The 17,473-nt window shown below is 45.8% G+C and overlaps 1 protein-coding gene across 2 annotated transcripts in view; it reads left to right on the forward strand.

Annotated features, from left to right (window-relative positions):
• Nucleotides 1-16,478, forward strand: part of DDX25 (DEAD-box helicase 25) — a 35,745-nt gene extending 19,267 nt beyond the window's left edge. For both annotated transcript variants that reach the window (XM_019546944.1, XM_019546945.1), the window contains exons 6-10: nt 3,368-3,545; nt 4,365-4,602; nt 6,346-6,508; nt 11,331-11,519; nt 16,351-16,478. In XM_019546944.1, coding sequence (XP_019402489.1) covers nt 3,368-3,545; nt 4,365-4,602; nt 6,346-6,508; nt 11,331-11,519; nt 16,351-16,412 — 830 coding nt within the window. In that variant the 3' untranslated portion in view covers nt 16,413-16,478. The remainder of the gene's footprint in view (nt 1-3,367; nt 3,546-4,364; nt 4,603-6,345; nt 6,509-11,330; nt 11,520-16,350) is intronic.
• Nucleotides 16,479-17,473: the final 995 nt, after the last annotated feature.

Consider the following 17,473-nt stretch of genomic DNA (forward strand, 5'->3'; position numbering starts at 1 on the left):
CAGGCCTGGCTGCTAAACTACTGTGTCAGTCATGATTCACTCAGGGACCAGCTCAATATGCAGTAGCTAGCTACTTGATAATGAGTTAATGATCAAGGATTAACACCTACAAAACCCACAGACTAAGGAGAGGAAAGAATCAATACAGTGCCAGGAACTGCTTCTGCTCCAAGATGGAGACTGTCAGTTGCACAAGCACAGTCAGTTGCAGGCCCCAAAACCTGCACCTAGCTCCTTGGCAGCTGGCAAGCTTTGTGGCCTCAGCAGGGACTAGCAGGCCTGCAGCTTTCACCCTGCTGTGCCTTAACACACACAGGGTCACCCATATCATGAGTTTTGCTCGTCTGCAGCTTGAGGTACAGTTTACCCAAACCCGCTGCACCTATCTCCTTGAAACTTGGCAGGCTTTGTGGCCTCAGCAAGAGCTACCATCCCGGCAGTTTTCACCCGTCTGTGACTTAACACACACGTGACATGAGTTTGGCTTTCAGGACTTTGAGGTGCAGTTTCCCAGAAACCCCTGCACACGTCACCTTGAAACCTAGCATGTTATGCTCTTGCCAGAGGCTATCATCCCTGCAAGCTGCATCTGAATCAGCCAAAGGGCAACAAAGTTATAGATATTTAATTGATTCCCCATTATACTCTCTGGTTGAATATCCGAATCTTCCGAAGCGATTTGGCCGAATTGAATCAGAAAAACTATTTGGATCTCCAGATCGATTCTCTGGCATCCGAATCAGCCTAATCCGAATCAAATAGTTCCCTATTCGCACAGGCTTAGTGCCCACAACACAGATCTGAAATTCTGAGTTAAGCAGCAGTGTGGTCTAGTAGCCAGAGCATTGCAGTGAGATATGGGAAGCCTGGGTTCTGTCCTTAGCTTTTATGCTGGCTGATGAGAGGAAATCTTTGCTTTTTCCTTTTCTATTCCTTGGCATTCCTATCTATAAAGTAGTGATAGTACCAGCCTTTGCTGTAGGTGGTTTCAGACTCATGTATGAAAAGCGCTAAGAGCTAGATGATGTTCCTATTTGAAGAACAATCCCTTAAGAGCTTGGAAGCAGTTGAATTGGAGCAGTTAAGTTGTGTTTGAGTGGAAGCACCAGCAGCATCACTGCTGTGGTCAATTCTGCCTTAAGCAGGGGATTGCATTAAATGTCCTCCTGAGGTCCCTTTCAGCTCTACTTTTTTATTATTCCAATAGGTGTAGGCATATTCTGAGTGTAAGATCTTAATGCTAACAAGGCCGTTTGTATATGCAATGTTTAAAACAGTGGTGTGAGGTAGAGGTGGACCAGTACATCGATATCAGATCAGCACCAATATAAAGAAAACTAGCAAATTGCCCAACAAGAATGATGTAGTTGGGCAGGGATGGAGCCCTGCATCTGGCCCCGCTCCACCCCTCCCAGAGGCAGATTAATGTGTACTGGGGCCCTGGGCAAACACAAAATTGGAGACTCCCTCCCACTAGGGAGCTGGGCTACAGAGGGGGTGAGGGAGGGGCCCCTTCTCCTCCTGGTGCTGGCGAGGGAGGCTGGGTGGACCCTGCTGGGCTGGGGGTGGTGGAGTACATGCCCACCCCTACTCCCTGCTACGTATCCTGGCCACACGCACAGGCCCGTGCACACACACACACAAGCGTGCATACAGACTGGCACGCACTCTACTCACTCACTGCACATGGACACATAGAAACAAGCACACTCTCCCTCCTGCCACAAACTCAGACACACATAGAGATGGGTGCACACTCTGCTCACTCACTCTGCACATGGACACGCAAACACACTTTCCCTACTATAAACATGCATACATGCACACATGCACTCACAAACACATGCAAGCAAATATGCAGATGGGCATGCACTCTATTCATTCTCTGCACATGAATGCACACAAACAAATACACTCTACCTGCTATGAGCACAGACGCATGTGGGCACGCACAGATGCACACAGCCACATGGATACATGCACAGACACGTGCATGTACAGACACACGAAGACGGGCACACGCTCTACTCATTCTCTGCACGTGGACCCACAGAGACTACACTCTACCTGCCATGAGCACAGATGCGCACAGATCCGTCCACGTGCACACAGACGTGCACAGATGCGTGCACACACCCAGACACCCAGGCTCTTACCTTCCCCTCACAGATCCTTCCCCCTTCCCCACTCCTCATCACTCTGAAGCAGCTCCCCCCCCACAAGTCTGTAGTGGTGGAAGGGGAGGGGGGAGGAAGATTGAGGCCCCTGTGGTGAGGGAGGGAGTAGGGCTGGGACAGGAACTGCATAGCTGGGACAGAGCAGGGCATTGGACAGAGCTGTGGCTCGTCCAGGGGCATGGGGAATGGGAGCAGCTCCTGATGCTGCACACACCCCAGGAGGGCATGGAGGGGCATGTGCCTCTGGATCTCCATGGGGAGAAGTGGTCTGCTGCTGTGGGCTGAGGCCAGGGCAGTTTTGGGTTCTTCCTGGTGGGGGATGAGCCAGGCTGCACATGGGGTGGGCAGGCAGCAGTGCTGGGAGGAGGGGTAGGGGGAGGCTACAGCAAATTTTGGGGTGGGTGCAGCCCCTCCCCCCCAGCTTCCCTCCCAGTGCCACTGTCCACCCCGAGCGCAGCCGGGCCAGGAAGAGCCTTGGCCCAAGCTTGCCCTTGCCCCACACAGATTTGGGCGCACATGCCCCCCATGGTGCGTGCAGCAGAGGGAGCCCCCCCACCCTTTCTTATGCTGCCCAGATGAGCCATGGCTCTGTCCCACATCTTGCCCTGCTCTGGCTAGGCAGCGCCTGCCCCAGCCCCACCCCCACTCTCTCCCTCACCGCAGGGACCTCTAGCTGTGGCCCCCCCCCGCGCTTCCACCATAACAGACTTACCAGCTGGATGCTGTTCTTTAAGCTTCCAGGCTGCATATCAGAAATTGGATCAATATCACCTGATATGGCTCCTTAAAAATCAGCTATTGGTATCGGCCCCAAAAATCTGTTGATGCACCCCTAGTCTGAGGTTAGAAATTGTAAGTAACTTGGGAAAAAGGCATGCCCCAATCTCCAGTGGAAAAAACACTTGTTTCTCTTTGTAACTGTGCTTCTGCAAAACAGATTCCTTAAGAACCTTAGTTCTGACAATCAAACGTCAGTAACACGGATTTAAAACTTTGCTCTAGAACCATTGCCAGCAGACTGCTTGAAATTCAGTACTATCTACAGTGTTCTGACTGGAAAATTGGCTGTTAAATCATAGTCATGTTTTACTGTGCACCATTGAGAATTCTCATCTGTTTACTGCTACAAGTGCAATACAAATATTTTGCTTTCCTGAGGTCAAGTCTAATATAATTTTCCCATCTTCCAGTTCCAAGAGGTGCTGTCATCAAAGAACAGATAGTAATAGGAACTCCAGGGACTACCCTAGACTGGTGTTTCAAACTGAGGTTGATGGATCTGAAGAAGATTTCTGTGTTTGTGCTGGATGAAGCAGATGTCATGATTAACACCCAGGGTTTCTCAGACCAGAGTATCCGTGTTCAGAGGTAGATACTCTAGTTAGCTTATTTTGTTTTTTTCCCCTTCCAGTGTATGTTCTGAAGGTGGGACCAATAGTAGCTTAATTTTTTAATTTTCACTTTTAGCTTGTAAATCTGTTTATATCTGAATCAGTTTGAGCCAAAATCAGAATGGGCCAAATCAAAGTTTTGTAATAAATGTGCAAAAAAATTGGTCAAGTTTAATATGACACCTTTTGCCTGGTATCCAGTATGATCGTTGAAAGATTGTCTTATGTAGAATTAAAACCCAAGGTTTTTTTTTCTAGTTTATCATGGCCGAAGCAAGGTATACTGCTATGAGAGCCTCCCAGCTTGATCTTGAGACCTGCCACTTCCTTCTGTTGGTATCTTGCTTAGGGCAAGATAGTGGAAGGTGCTGAGTTCTAAAGCAGCAAAGTAAAGAGCCTGCATTGTGATGAAGAGAAGATGTAGCTTTGGCATTAATCTCCAAAACTCTTAAAACAGAAGAAATGGTCTGTAGCTTGGATGTTTTTTTTGCAAGCTGAGGAAAATCAACTTTTGAGGCCCTCACCCAAACTCTTAAATAATAGAGAGTGTTAAGGGTCTGCTTAGCATAAGAGCAGAACTATTATTACCTGACTTTATTGATGCAGATCTTATTCCAGGTAATTTATTGCATAGAAGCCAATCTTATTCCAGGTAATGGATTGCATAGAAGCACAGCTTTGTTAAGAGTTTGCCACCGTGAAGTGGGAGAAATTTTAAACATTAAGAAAAAGTATTGGCAAAGGAAAGATTAATGTAATGTCACTACTGCACAATTTACTGTTTTCTTTCTTCTAGAGCTTTATCACAGGATTGTCAGATGCTCCTCTTCTCAGCAACCTTTGAGGATGCAGTGTGGCAATTTGCTGAACGCATTGTCCCTGATCCTAATGTAATAAAACTCCGCAGAGAGGAGCTGACATTAAATAATATCAGGCAGTATTATTTTCTGTGTGAGAATAACAGCGAGAAATACAAAGCTCTCTGTAATGTCTATGGCAGCATCACTGTGGGCCAGGCTATAGTCTTCTGCCAGGTAAAGTTCTTTTGATGCCATGCTAACTGGCTTCTTACTGGGAGAGTTACTGGTTTTGTAGATCAGATTTAAAATGACCTGTGCTGTAGTACCAATTGCAACAGAGTAAGGAAGTTTGATAGGGGTTTGAGCAGTGGTACTTGGAATGTCATTTGAGGATTCCTGCTCACACCATATTCTCTTAACCCTTTCCTCCAGACTCTCTCATATCTTTGTCTTTCTTGACTTCTTTCTTTGTGGTGCATTCTGAACCATTTTCATTGCTCTCTGCTGCACTTTCTCCAACTTGTCCACATCCTTTCTATAGCAGAGGGCCCAAAACAGGATACAGTACTCCAGATGTGGCCTCACCAGTGCTGAATAGCAGGAAATAATCATTTCCCTTGTTCTGCTGGCATTACAAAAATTGCATTGGTAGGAACAGACATTCCTACCAATGCAACCCAGTGTGCCATTAGCTTTTGTGTCAACCAGGGCACACTGCTGACTCATATCTATCTTATTGTCAACTGTAACCTCCCAGGTCCTTTTCTGCAGAGCTGCTGCTTAGCCAGTCAGTCCCCAGGCTATAGCAGCACATGGGATTCTCATGGGTTGAACCTCATGAGATTTCTTTTTTTGCCCAATCCTCCAATTTGGCTGGGTCACTCTGAATCCTAGTCCTACCGTCCAGTCTGTCTACTACACCCCTCAGCTTCGTGTCATCCACAGACTTGGTGAGGGTGCAATCCATCCCATCTTCCAGATAGTTAATGAAGATATTGAACAAAATCAGCCCCAAGGCCAACCCCTGAGGTACTCCACTTGATCTTGGCTGCCAGCTAGACATTGAGTTATTGATTACTACCTGTTGACCTTGACAATCCAGGCAGCTTTCTGTCCACCTGACAGTCCATTCATTCACCTTATACTTCCTCAGCTTGCTTGTAAGAATGTTGTGGGAGACAGTATCCAAAGCCCTGCTGAAGTCAAGGTATATAACATCTTCAGCTTTCCCTGCATCCACAGAGCCAGTCATCTCATCATAGAAGGCAATCAGGTGTGTCAGGCTTGGGCATGAGTTGCCCTTGGTGAATCCATTCTGACTTCTCCTAATCACCTTCTTCTCCAAGTGCTTAGAAATGGTTTCTTTGAGGGCCTATTGTCTGTTTTTTCCAGGGACTGAGGTGAGGCTGGCTGGTCTGTAGCTCCTTGGTTCCTCCTCCTTTTCTTTCTTAAAGATGGGCACTATATTTGGCCTTTTCCAATCATCCAGGACCTTCCCTGATTTGTCACAATTCTGCAATCACATCAGTCAACTCCCTCAGTGTCCTTAGATGCATTGTATCCATCCCCATGGTCTTATACACATCCAGCTTTTTTAAATAGCCCCTAACCTGTTCTTTCAGCACCGGGCTTTTCACCTTCTCCTCAAACTGTGGTGCTTGGTGCAGTAGCCTGATCTTGCCTGTGAAGATCAAGGTAAAAAAGGCACTGAGCACTTCAGCCTTTTCCTCATGTATCACTAGGTTGCCTCCCCCATTCAGTAAGGGACCCACATTTTCCCTGCATCTTAATGTAAATGTTGTCCACATATCTCATTCCCCCATGCCTGCCCTGTGAAGAGCCAACCAGAGAGGCATTCCTCTGAAATGTTTTCCTTTCCCAAAGTGTAAGGATGATTGTTGTAAGCATGTGAAAGGGGCCCAGCTGGAGCCCTTAGCAGAGGTCTGATCTCACTCATTTTTGCATTTGTTCTTTTAGACTCGTAGAAATGCGAAATGGCTCTCTCTGCAAATGATTCGTGATGGGCACCAAGTAGCCATGCTGAGCGGGGAGCTGACAGTTGAGCAGCGGGCGGCTGTAATCCAAAGATTTCGTGATGGAAAAGAGAAGGTTCTTATCACTACGAATGTCTGTGCTAGAGGTACTGCCTTTGATACTCAGAGAAGCAAGTGGATTCACTTAGGAATAAGAGAACTCCCACAGGGCATCCAACCTGTAATGTTTCTGCATTACAAAGTCCTTCCTCTACCAGCCTAGCATGGAAAAACTAGTGTAGGGTGCAGCAGAGGAAATCATTGGTATAGAATCCTGTAAACTCTAATGTATTAAGACCTGCTTGTCAACTTTCTGCTATAGTAATGTCACACGCACAATCATGACTTTGTGGGATTGTTGTGTTTCTAGATATTAAGTCAGTGATGCTGGTATAGCAGGTGTTCATTCCTATGGCTTACCGATATCATACTGCAATGACTTTTTTTTTTTTTTTTATTTCCAAGCAGATCAAACTTGGGTATTTTCTATGAGATGCAGTGTGTGACTTGGCAGGAGGGTGTTGCTCATATTAACCCTCAAGCCTTTCATCTATCCTGTTAAACTTTAGGGCTGTTCTTCAGAACTGGTGATAACAGTGGTAGAAGCTATTGTGTGGATCAGGATAAAAATGTTTCTTTTCTTTTAACTCTTGTTTTGAATAGGATTAGACAACAGAGTGCGACCCATTTACACTACAGCTTCCATTACAGTTGAGAAATTGTTAGTGTTGGTTGCCCACCAAATTGGTACGTTTGCAGTTGCCTTTTCTGAAGTCAGCCACAAGAAATACAATACTCCAAGGTGTAGGCAAATGTTCCTCTTGTAAATTCATTCACTGGGGGAAGTGTTTCGTCCATAGAAAATAATTGAGAATGTTGTGAAAATGTTGTATATAAAATAAGTAAATAAGCACATTATAACTAGGGACCTACTCAATTTGTGATTTCGTGGAACCTGTGAAACCAGGCAATGTCTGCAAAATAAAAAAAACTCCTAAAAATAAAGTGTTTGCTTCCCAGTGGGAGCCAGCTGTCCTTATGGCTGCTGCGGCCCAGCCTAGCAGCCTGCTGGAGAGAGGGGGAGGGGAAGGAAGCTGCCAACACTAAGGGGATCAGCCAAGATTGCAGCTTCCCCCACCCCTCACTGCTGATTGACTGAGATGGCTGCCCATTGCATGGCCCTGCCCCCTCCACCAGTCAGTGGTGGGGGATGGGCCTTGTGATGGACAGTCCTCTCAGCCAAATAGCAGCGAATCAGTGGTATGGGGCAGCATGGAAGGGAGCCCACTGCAATAAGCCTGTAAAAATGGCAGCCAGCCCCACGGTTGGCCTGTGAAATCAGCTGCCTGCCTCTTTGTCTCACTAGGTACCTCTAAAAATGTTACATGAACTGCCTGATTTTTAGACTCGGCAATTTCACTTGTCCTGTCTTGCCATACTGTGTGTAATCCCAAAGTACTTTTCCTTTAAGAATATATGTTAGACTGCTCTTCTTGCTGTATTTTAAATGACCCGTGACAAAATATGCCCATGTCAGCTGCCTCTTGTGTCTGAAATAAGGTATGTCTATCAGCTATCTAAACTCTACTTGCAGACCCTATAGCAGGGGTGGGCAATTATTTTGGGAAGAGGGCCGCTTACAGAGTTTTGGAAAGCCATTGTGGGCCACATGACAGGCAGCCCAGGGCAGATTAATATTAACTTCCTACATTTTTTTAGGGGCCCCACGGGCCGGAAAGAATGGCCTGGCGGGCCACATCCGGCCGCTGGGCTGCATTTTGCCCACCCCTGCCCTATGGAGTGAATGGATTGGGTTATTAATTAAGATTCACCTTCTGTAGATGGCAAGATGACACGTGTATAAAAACAATTAATTATATTAAAGATTCTTGTCTGGATAGATACATAGCAAACACTTTGTCGAGTAAAATGGAATAGTGAGTAGTATAAGGAAGACATGTTCAAATATTGAAGCTACATGAAAAAAGGCAACACTGTCATGTAGGCCTGTGCAAAACACTCTGATTTTGTTTCTACGTCCATTCCACCATTTTGAAGGGATGGTGTTTCATTTCATTGTTTCGTTTTGAAGCACTGTCCCATTTAGTTTAGTGTAAACTGTTTCAACTCGTTTCGACGTTTTGCCCATAGCTTATAATGGGGAATCATGAAAATGCCTAAAACGCTGTCATTTATTGCCAGATTCAGATGCAAATTGCAGGAATGGTAGTCCCATCCAAGTGTGTGAAGCATGCCAAGTTTTAAGGAGATAGGTGCAGAGGTTTCTCAGAAGATGCACCTCAAATTCTTGAAAGCAAAATTTCCTGGCAGCGGCAGCTTCCTGTCGTCTGGTACGCAGATCTGGGGACTCGCGCCCCTGGGAGGGCTGTGGGGCTGTGCTGGACTCCTCCCGGGGGTGCGGACCCCTAGATCTGTGCTGGATGACAGGAGGCTGCCACTGCTGCCTGGGACCAGTGCTTGGGCGCAGCCTGCATCCAGCACTGGGGAAGACAGATGCTGCTGTTGGCCCCAGGGGCTGATCGGAGCACAGCCCAGCGGCGAGAGACAGGCAGAGCCAGCGCTGTGCTCCACCTCCCACTGCCAGGCTGGGCTCCATGGGGCTGGTGGAGCCAATTGGAGCACAGCCTGGCAGCAGGAGGCAGGGAGAACCAGGGCTGCACTCCCGCTGGGCTGAACTGCATGGGGCTGCAGAGCCGCACAGAGCAGAGACCTGGCTCTCCCCTGCTTCCCACCACAGGGGCTGCTTCAAAGCTTGAAACATTTCAAAACTTTTGAAACGTTTCGAGTGCCCTCATTTCATTTCAGCGCTGTTTTGATGCGTTTGTTTCATTTCAGTTTCACTGTTTCAAACTCCAAATGCATTGAAACAACTTTGAAATGAAACACCTGGCAAAATTTCACACAGCCTTAATGTCATGGTTTTAACTAAAGGTTATATATTGGGTAGAACACACCTAAATGTGGAGGGTAAAGAAATGGGATGTAGCTTGTCTTTTGTCAGCAACCCATAGTGTAGTGAGTTGCATGCAACTTGGAACAGAGTGTATGAAATAAGGGAGTGAGCTTGTGGCTCTGTGATGTGACCCCAAGTCAGCCAAGGCCATGAGGGTACAAACTCCACGCAAGGTGATGTCCCGGTTAAAGGACAGCTAAATTTAGGCACAAAGAAAAAAAAACTCAACTTTTATGAATTAGAGAAAAACACTACAATGTAACTGGGGCAGATAAAACTTAAAAATAAATGTTTAAAACTGTCTCCTAATATATGTCACTCTCACCACTGGCTGAGGGCTGTTTCCAGTGGCAGGCAGCAATTGTCACCGTCTCGGCTGCGAACTCTTCCTCATTCTCTGCTTCCCTGAGGAGATGGCCTCCTTTCTACCACTCCAGCCTTTTCAGCTTCAGTCCCCATATGGCAGACACCCTTCTCCACTCTTGGGGGTTCACACCAGCAGGCTTCCATAGACTCCAGCAGGCTGTAGGCTGGCCACACTTGCACATGCGCTGTCTGCCTCTCCTGCTCATATCTCCTCCCCACACCAGCTTCTAGAAAAAGCCTGAGCTTCTGGGCAGGGGCCCTGGCAGCACCATCCAGGGGTAGAGTGCCATTAACCAGCCCCTCTACAATCCAGCCATTAACCTGTTCGTTCCCAGAACAAAGCCCATCCAAAAAACTCTTTCAACATATAACATCCAGACAAATAATACAACCACATAATTGCCACAGGTTGTTATGTAGGTGTAAGGAAACCTGAAGTCCCTAGAGGTTGTGTATATGAGTGGCAAATAGTTCCACTAGCAAGTCATTTCTAACTACTTTTTCCCTTTGTTTTAGTTTTTTAAAACTGTAGTATTCTGCTGAAGACATGGCTAGGGTTGGAAGTATATATTACTTAGAGTAGGAATCTTTTATTTGGGATTTTCTCTGTGTTTCTCAGTAGAGATAAACTATGAGTACAAGACATTTAAAATTATGTGAATACTTTTTAAATGAAATTCAAGCACTTGCTAATCTTTCTGGTGGTATGCATTTCTTTTTCTCTGCAGACTCTGTAAAGTCTACATTTAATTGCAAAATGTTTGCACTAAAAATAGATTGTATGCCTTAAAACCCTCCTAAGATGTACAGGTTTTTGCCAAATGAATGGGCCAAACTTAAGATCCATGAAATATGTGAAGTTGGTGATCTCTGAATTTCACGCAGCTTCCAGATGTGTTAATCTGAGTTGTATATGAAACTTATTCACTTCATTAGGTAATTGAGGGGCAGGGGAAGAAACTAGGGTATTGTTGTGTTTTTTCTTTTTGTTTGAAACTTGCTTTTACCTTCATAAAAGTGTCTGTGACTAACGCAATTTATGCAGTTTGAAAATGAGCTGTGATCTTAGTCTCATAATTTTAATCTAGCAGTATTTCAGAAATACAATCCAGCTTTAGAGTGGGCTGTCATGAGATGTATGCGACTCCAAACAAAGTGCTTTAGACAAGACTGGCTGAAAGAACTGGTAGTTAGGAAAGCTATAAGCCAGTGGTAGCAACAGCAGGAAATTCAAGGTTAAGGTGGAGACTCAGACTGAGTATTCAGAAGGTAGCCCCACTTTGGGGCTTGTGACTTCACTTGACGTTACAGTTTGAAGCAAATCCCAAAGGATTCACAAATAGCACATTTACAGCGAGTGTTTGTGAGCATATTAATGGGACAGTCCCTTCTAGCTGAATTTCCTAAACCATATGATAGTTATTTTTACCACTTTCTGTGATAACAGAGTTCTTCCCATGATACAGATTGGCTATGATTAATTGAAGCTGAATGGGTTGTTCCCCTTTTTGACAGGTTAATGTCTGGGTGGATTGCATTTCATGTGGGCTTCTTGGCAGTAAGAATGTTCCTCTTCCATCCTGATCTAGGTATTGATGTGATACAAGTCACAATTGTGGTGAATTTCAATCTCCCTACAAACCAGTTGCAGCATCCAGATTTTGAGACCTACCTCCACCGCATTGGGCGGGCAGGTCGTTTTGGGAAGAAGGGCTTGGCTTTCAACATGATTGAAAGATATAACTTGTCTTTGCTACACAGGATTGAAGAGCACTTCCGTGAGTATAATATCCCTATCAACCCTGCACTGTGAGGGCACAGCTGTGCAGGAGTTACCTATAGCAACAATATTGTTTAATCAGTATTGCAGTAAATCTGTACTGTTACTTGCACACCCAAAGCAGTGTTAAAAGCATGTTTAAAAGGCTTAAAAATCAGACTTTCAAACATTAGGAAAGTCAACATTAAACTCATCTGTTTCTTTTAATTTGGCACCCCTGTGCTTGTGAATCACTAGTCTCTAAGGAGCCTATACAAGTGCTCTGACACATTCTAATTCAAATGCTGTAGCATTGCATTGCATGTATTAAGCTCCCCCCCCCACACGCATACATTTCAAAATGGCCATGGGGGTGCTTTAACTGCAGTTTGTAAATTGAGCTTTAATTAAAGCATTGCATGGTCATTTTTAAACACACAGGGACTTAGTACGCATGACGCTGCAGCATTTTAATTGTTGTGGCTCTCCAGGAACCACTCTAATTAAAGCCCACCCCCCCACGCACACACTCCCAAGCATATATATTGGCAGCCTAACTTTGCCCAGTGACATGCTGCTTTTCTACAGGTTCCCTGCCTCAGTGGTGAGGATGAATTGTGCTTAATGTTTCGTGTTCTTCCTGTTGTGTGTATGTGGCTTCAGGCTTTATTTACTGCCCACTGTAGAAACCCTGCCTTAAAGGCAGATTTGTTAATTTTTTCATGGGCATGCTTCTGGCACTCATCATCACTGTAACATCTGACTGCTGCAGGCAGAGATGAGGGTCAGAAGCATCTGCTTTTGAGTGCCTTGTTGTAGATGTTTAGGGCCTGAGGTTTCAAAATATGTTCAGAACACAGCTCTTATCAACTTTGCTGCCTCTTGCAAGGGCTCAGCACTTCCACAAGTCAGACTGCAGAGTTCTGTGACTGGTACTCAATTAGTGACCAGCTGGATTAAGCAACCTTTACAGTATCCCACAGACACTCGTAGACACTCTGGAAGAGGCAGGGATAGAATTTAGCAGCATTCAACTCTTACCCATAAAACCAGATTTTACCTTATGTCAGGAATCAGCAGCCCCCGGCACATGTGCCAGTTAGTGGCATGTGGAGTCATTTTCCCCAGCACACCAGGATATGTGCAAGGAAATTGTTTTAAAAAAAAAATTAACTTGCTGTTCCAGGTTCTCTGGAGCAGCCACAGGTTCCAGCGCCACAGCAGGCACTGGGGCAGAGTCAGGAGAGCACAGCCAGAGGGGCTGTCTACATTCTGCTGCCCCTCGGCTGCGCCCCCCAGCCCAGCCTGGTTTCTGGAGGGGAGCTGCGGAGTATGGGGGGAAAGCTGGGCAAGCCCTGTGCAGAAGGCTCCCAGCAGGTGGGTGAGTCTTGGGTCTCAGCCTCAGGCTCGGGCAGATGGATGCCTTGTCCCACTCAGGCAGGGGCAGTGCTGGTGCCAGGTGCTAAGGGGCAGGGGCTGGGCAGTGCAGGGAGAAGCAAATGCAGGGGGAGGCACCATGGACAAGTCAGCTCAGCCAGCCCCTTGGGAAGGCAGGCACTGGGTGGGAAGTACAGCTCCCCCAGGGCTCTGTGGGCTCGGCCTGCAGTGGGAGGGTGGGCGGGCAGGCAGGGGTGCCCAATGGCACCTGACGTGGGGTCTGGCCTGTGCAGCTCTGCTGGGTTGGGCACAGCTGTCCACCCTGCGAGGGGATGCTGCCTGGCTGGAGCAGGACACCAGGCGTGGGGGCTCCCAGCTCCAACCTCATCCTCCCTGTGCACCAGGCACAGTGCCAGTGGGGTGGAGCCACCCCCAGTGCAAGGGCCTGGCTGAGGGAGACCCCCAGGGCCCTGGGAACAGGTGCCATGGCTGCTCGGACCTGCCCAGACTCCAGCCTTGTTCACCCTCAGCTCCCCTCCTGGGGCCAGGACCCAGGTAGGCACTGCACTGGAGGCTACTGGTCGGTTCAGTCCCAAGGGACTGGAGCAGTGCACAAATGCATGCCTCTGGGTAGAGGGGCTGATGCTGTGCTGCCCCTGTGCTGCTCTGGCAGTGATTGCATGTGTGCCTCAGAGCGGATGGTGCCGGAGGACCTGGGGTTTCACTGCCTTATGTCCCTTTGCCACTGCCCACCCAGAGGTGTGCACGCAGCAGCCTCTGAAACAAAGCGCAGTTAGGGTCTGGAGCCCACGGGCAGCACAAGAGGGTATTATGGCCACCCCAGAATTTGCCGTAGCCACCCCTCCAGTGCCGCCCAGGCCACCACCATCTGCCCTGCACTGAGCCCAGTCCCAGACTAGCCCCCCTCACCTGGGAGCACCACATCTTTGCGGGTTCAACTGCACAGAGCAAACGGCAGCTGTGCTGGGAGAGGCGGCTACAGTGGAGGGGGGCAAACTGGGGTGCAGCAGGTTTGTTATTATATAGCATCATACTGGTATTCAGGTGTATGATCTGCAGTATTAGATGTATCACGGGCCTATGACACTTGAGCTGACGGTAAGTGACAGCATGAAAAGGTTTTTTTCTCTTCACTCTGGATGGTACTGGAGGGGAAAGGGTCCCTGTGCCATGGATTTCAGTAAAATCTGCTGAGAGCAGAGGGATGCTGAGACTTGAGAATCCTGAACCTGGCTTGGGAGGGAGGGAAGTGAATACTTTTGCTGTTCCCTTCTGAGCACAACCCTCTGCCAACCTTTCTCTCCTACCCCTGATTCTTCATCTTGGCCTTCTTGAGGTCCAGGGCTGGTGGCTCTGCAATTCTAATCTTAATCCTTTGACTCTCACCTCCTTTTCTCCCAGTTGCTCCATCTTGCCCTACTCTTTCCAGTTCTTCCATGCTCCCTAGATTCTCATGGCTTTGTTACCCTCAATCTGTTTCCTGTCCCAGGTGGTTTCCATTACCAGCCACCCCAGGACTTTTCATTCAGTTTCAATGTAACTCCCCACTCCAAACTTCTTGTCAGTCTTCCTAAGCCAGTAGGGTCCAGTTACCAACTTTCATCCTGGCCTCTTTCCTCCTTCACCTTTCCCCTCCTTACTAGTTCTGTTTCTGCCCTGCCTGAATTCATCTTCTTGCAGGATCAGCTTTTGCTTCCTCCCCTCCACAATCTTTGAGGGTCACGGGGTTCTGGTAGGCATTACATTTGTCATGATAAACTCTCTCTCTCCCCCTCTCCCTCTCTCTCTCTAAAGTGGGACAAAGCACAAATGGCTACATCTTCACACTGGTTGTGTTGTAAAAACAGGCAATCTGCCATAAAAACAGCAGCAGCTTTATCTTTCCGAGATAAATTTAATATCTGGTCAGGTAGAGAGAGAACAGGAGAAGGGCTGCCTGCAGTATCCCAGCAAAGTTTTGGCTAGAGCACGTCCCATGAAGGGACTCTTCAAAATTCACCTGAAATCTAAGCTGTCCTTACAATGGCAGATTTGAGTCTGCCCCCTCCCTGAACCCCGAGCCTCTCCTCCAGGCTGCAAAAAGCATGCCTTGTAATTACAGACTGTCTCTTGCCCCTACATAAGGACGTGGGAACATTGAGATTGTTTCTAAGACTTTTATGCACTTTTTACCATGGGCACGGTGAGGGATAGTGTAATTCCTAGTCTTGTTAGCAAAACTGCTGAAATATTCCAGAAACTTGTGAGAGACAGAAACCTGACATGGGAAATTTTAACCCAGATGGTTAGCTTTCCCAGTTTTATGCTGGGCAATGTCAGGCCACCTCAGTAAGCAGTACAGTTAACTTTTAATCTTAATACATGACTTGGCAGACAGGAGTTTTCTCAAATGCTCACTAAAGCTATCTTGTGTCTGTTTTTCATAATAATTTTAGATTGTTTAGGTCTAAATAAACCTGTTTCATGGGACCAGGAGCAAGAATATTGTCCAGGTTACTCTGTGTTGCAAAAAAAGGCATTTCCTTTTCAAGTTGTATGTGCACAAGTATAGCCAGGAGTGGCATTAGTAAAATGAGCCTTAAGCATGATCTCTAATTCCACTCATCTTTTAATACCTTAATCTTAGATAATCTGATTTTTCTTTTTAACAACTTTTACACAGTAAAGCTGTTAAACTTTGAGATTTAGGGATGTTAATTATTTCGCTAGAATAATACTTAGCGCATATAACCCTCTTTATTTGTTAAGTGTTTTCCAAACACTACCTAGTTATCACAACATCCCTGCAAAGTAAGGAGATAAGGCATAACACCTGGGATTCATCTAGAAATCTAACACTGTTCACTGTTTTTAATTTGAGAAGTTCCCAGCCTTTGTCTCCCTTGGATAGTAGCCTTATGTTGTCAGCTGCCTTAATCCAGTTTACATTGTGCTTTCTCAAAGTTTATTTGAATATCACTTGAAGTACTTTGACTGGAAATACTATACTGAATACTCATACAGATATTTCCATCCGCATATATAACACTGTGTGCAAGAAAATACATGATAATGTTCTATAGAACAATTGTTAATTGTAGAAAATTGTTAAATGGACATCTCAAGGAAAAAAAGACTCTTAAAGTTATTTTAGAATATGTTAGCAGAGATGTCAGACTCGCACGCTGGTAAATTCTCTTCAAATTAAGGTCCCATACTCGCATGATGTTTGCAGTTTGGCCCTTGGTAGCTCTACTTTGATTGTTAATAGCCCCCATTATTGTGATAATGCTTGTATCAATATTATTGACCTGATAAGTTAAAGATCCTTATTATCTCTTTCCAAGAAAATCTGAAAATCCCCCAACGAAAACAAAATCTCCGTATAAAATTCTTGCTGCAGAAGAGTGACCGCTGGTGGAGTGCAGTTTGGAGACTTATTTGTTGCTGTTTTGTTTGGTTTTGTTTTTAAGAAACCAAGATTAAGAAGCTGGACCCAGATGACATGGATGAGCTCGAGAAGATTGAATATTAAGTGTGAACTACAGGAACCCATGATAAAAAGGGCAGTTTGCTGCTTTAGACTTGCATGTTAAAAAAATTCAATGATTAAATCTCTACCCCCATTACAGTTACCAGCATATTTAATGTGTCTAAGAATACTTAGGAAAATAAAAAAATAATATTCTTACGGCCCAGAACTGGCTCTATGTTTTTCTTTTAATGATTCTTGTGGGGGTTTTTTAATCACGTGGTTCATATTACCAAGATATTGGTATGTTCAGCAAAAGCTCAAGAGGGCTTTCTGTTCCTGATCCAGCTCCCCTTTGCTACCCTAGGGTATGTCTCTCCAAGAAAAAGGGACTTGTAGATGGAAACAATTCAGAAGGATCAAACTCTACTAAAAAAACAAAAACAAACCCTGATGTCGCCTACGCTGCTGACAGTAATTGACAGTTGCGTTTAATAAACTAGCCACTAGATGGCAATGGTTACAGCATTTTACACAGAGATAGGGAAGTATTGGTGTTTGTGAAAGAAATGACACTGCATTTTAGCTGTTAGATTGTACTTTTGTTCTTCTGTATTGTATCCCAAATGTAAATATTAAATGAGTGGGTATATCAGTATGCATGTATGTGCAACTTCCTTCCCACTAGATGGTGGCATGATTTAATAAACTAACCTTGCCCCATTGATCTGAACAGCCTGGGCTCTGCTTCTGACTTTAAGAACTAAGTTTTCTTTCACTTAAAACATGCTCTTTTGATTTTTCTGGATTATTTTTACCCATTCCAGGTTCACATTTCAGGCAGAGTCAAGAAATTTGTGGTCTGTTGCATCTCAGAACTTGGTCAGGAGCTTTGGTTAACTTCTTGGGGAGGGGGGTTATGTCTTGAGATGATTGGCTTAAATATGCCTTGTATTTTGTTTTCTATTTGTTACCAAGTATATATCCAGTACCTTTCCTGTTGTGCTGTGGACAATGGGAAAGCGGTATAATAAAGCAGTTGGGGGGGTTTCTTCCTGTTATTGACGAAATTTAAAGTTATCAACTAGTAAGTGAAAAAGTTGCTTATGAAAAAGCAGCTTTTG

The sequence above is a fragment of the Crocodylus porosus genome, unplaced genomic scaffold (assembly GCF_001723895.1).
Source record: "Crocodylus porosus isolate Cpor-Errol unplaced genomic scaffold, CroPor_comp1, whole genome shotgun sequence".
Classification (NCBI taxonomy): Eukaryota; Metazoa; Chordata; order Crocodylia; family Crocodylidae; genus Crocodylus; species Crocodylus porosus.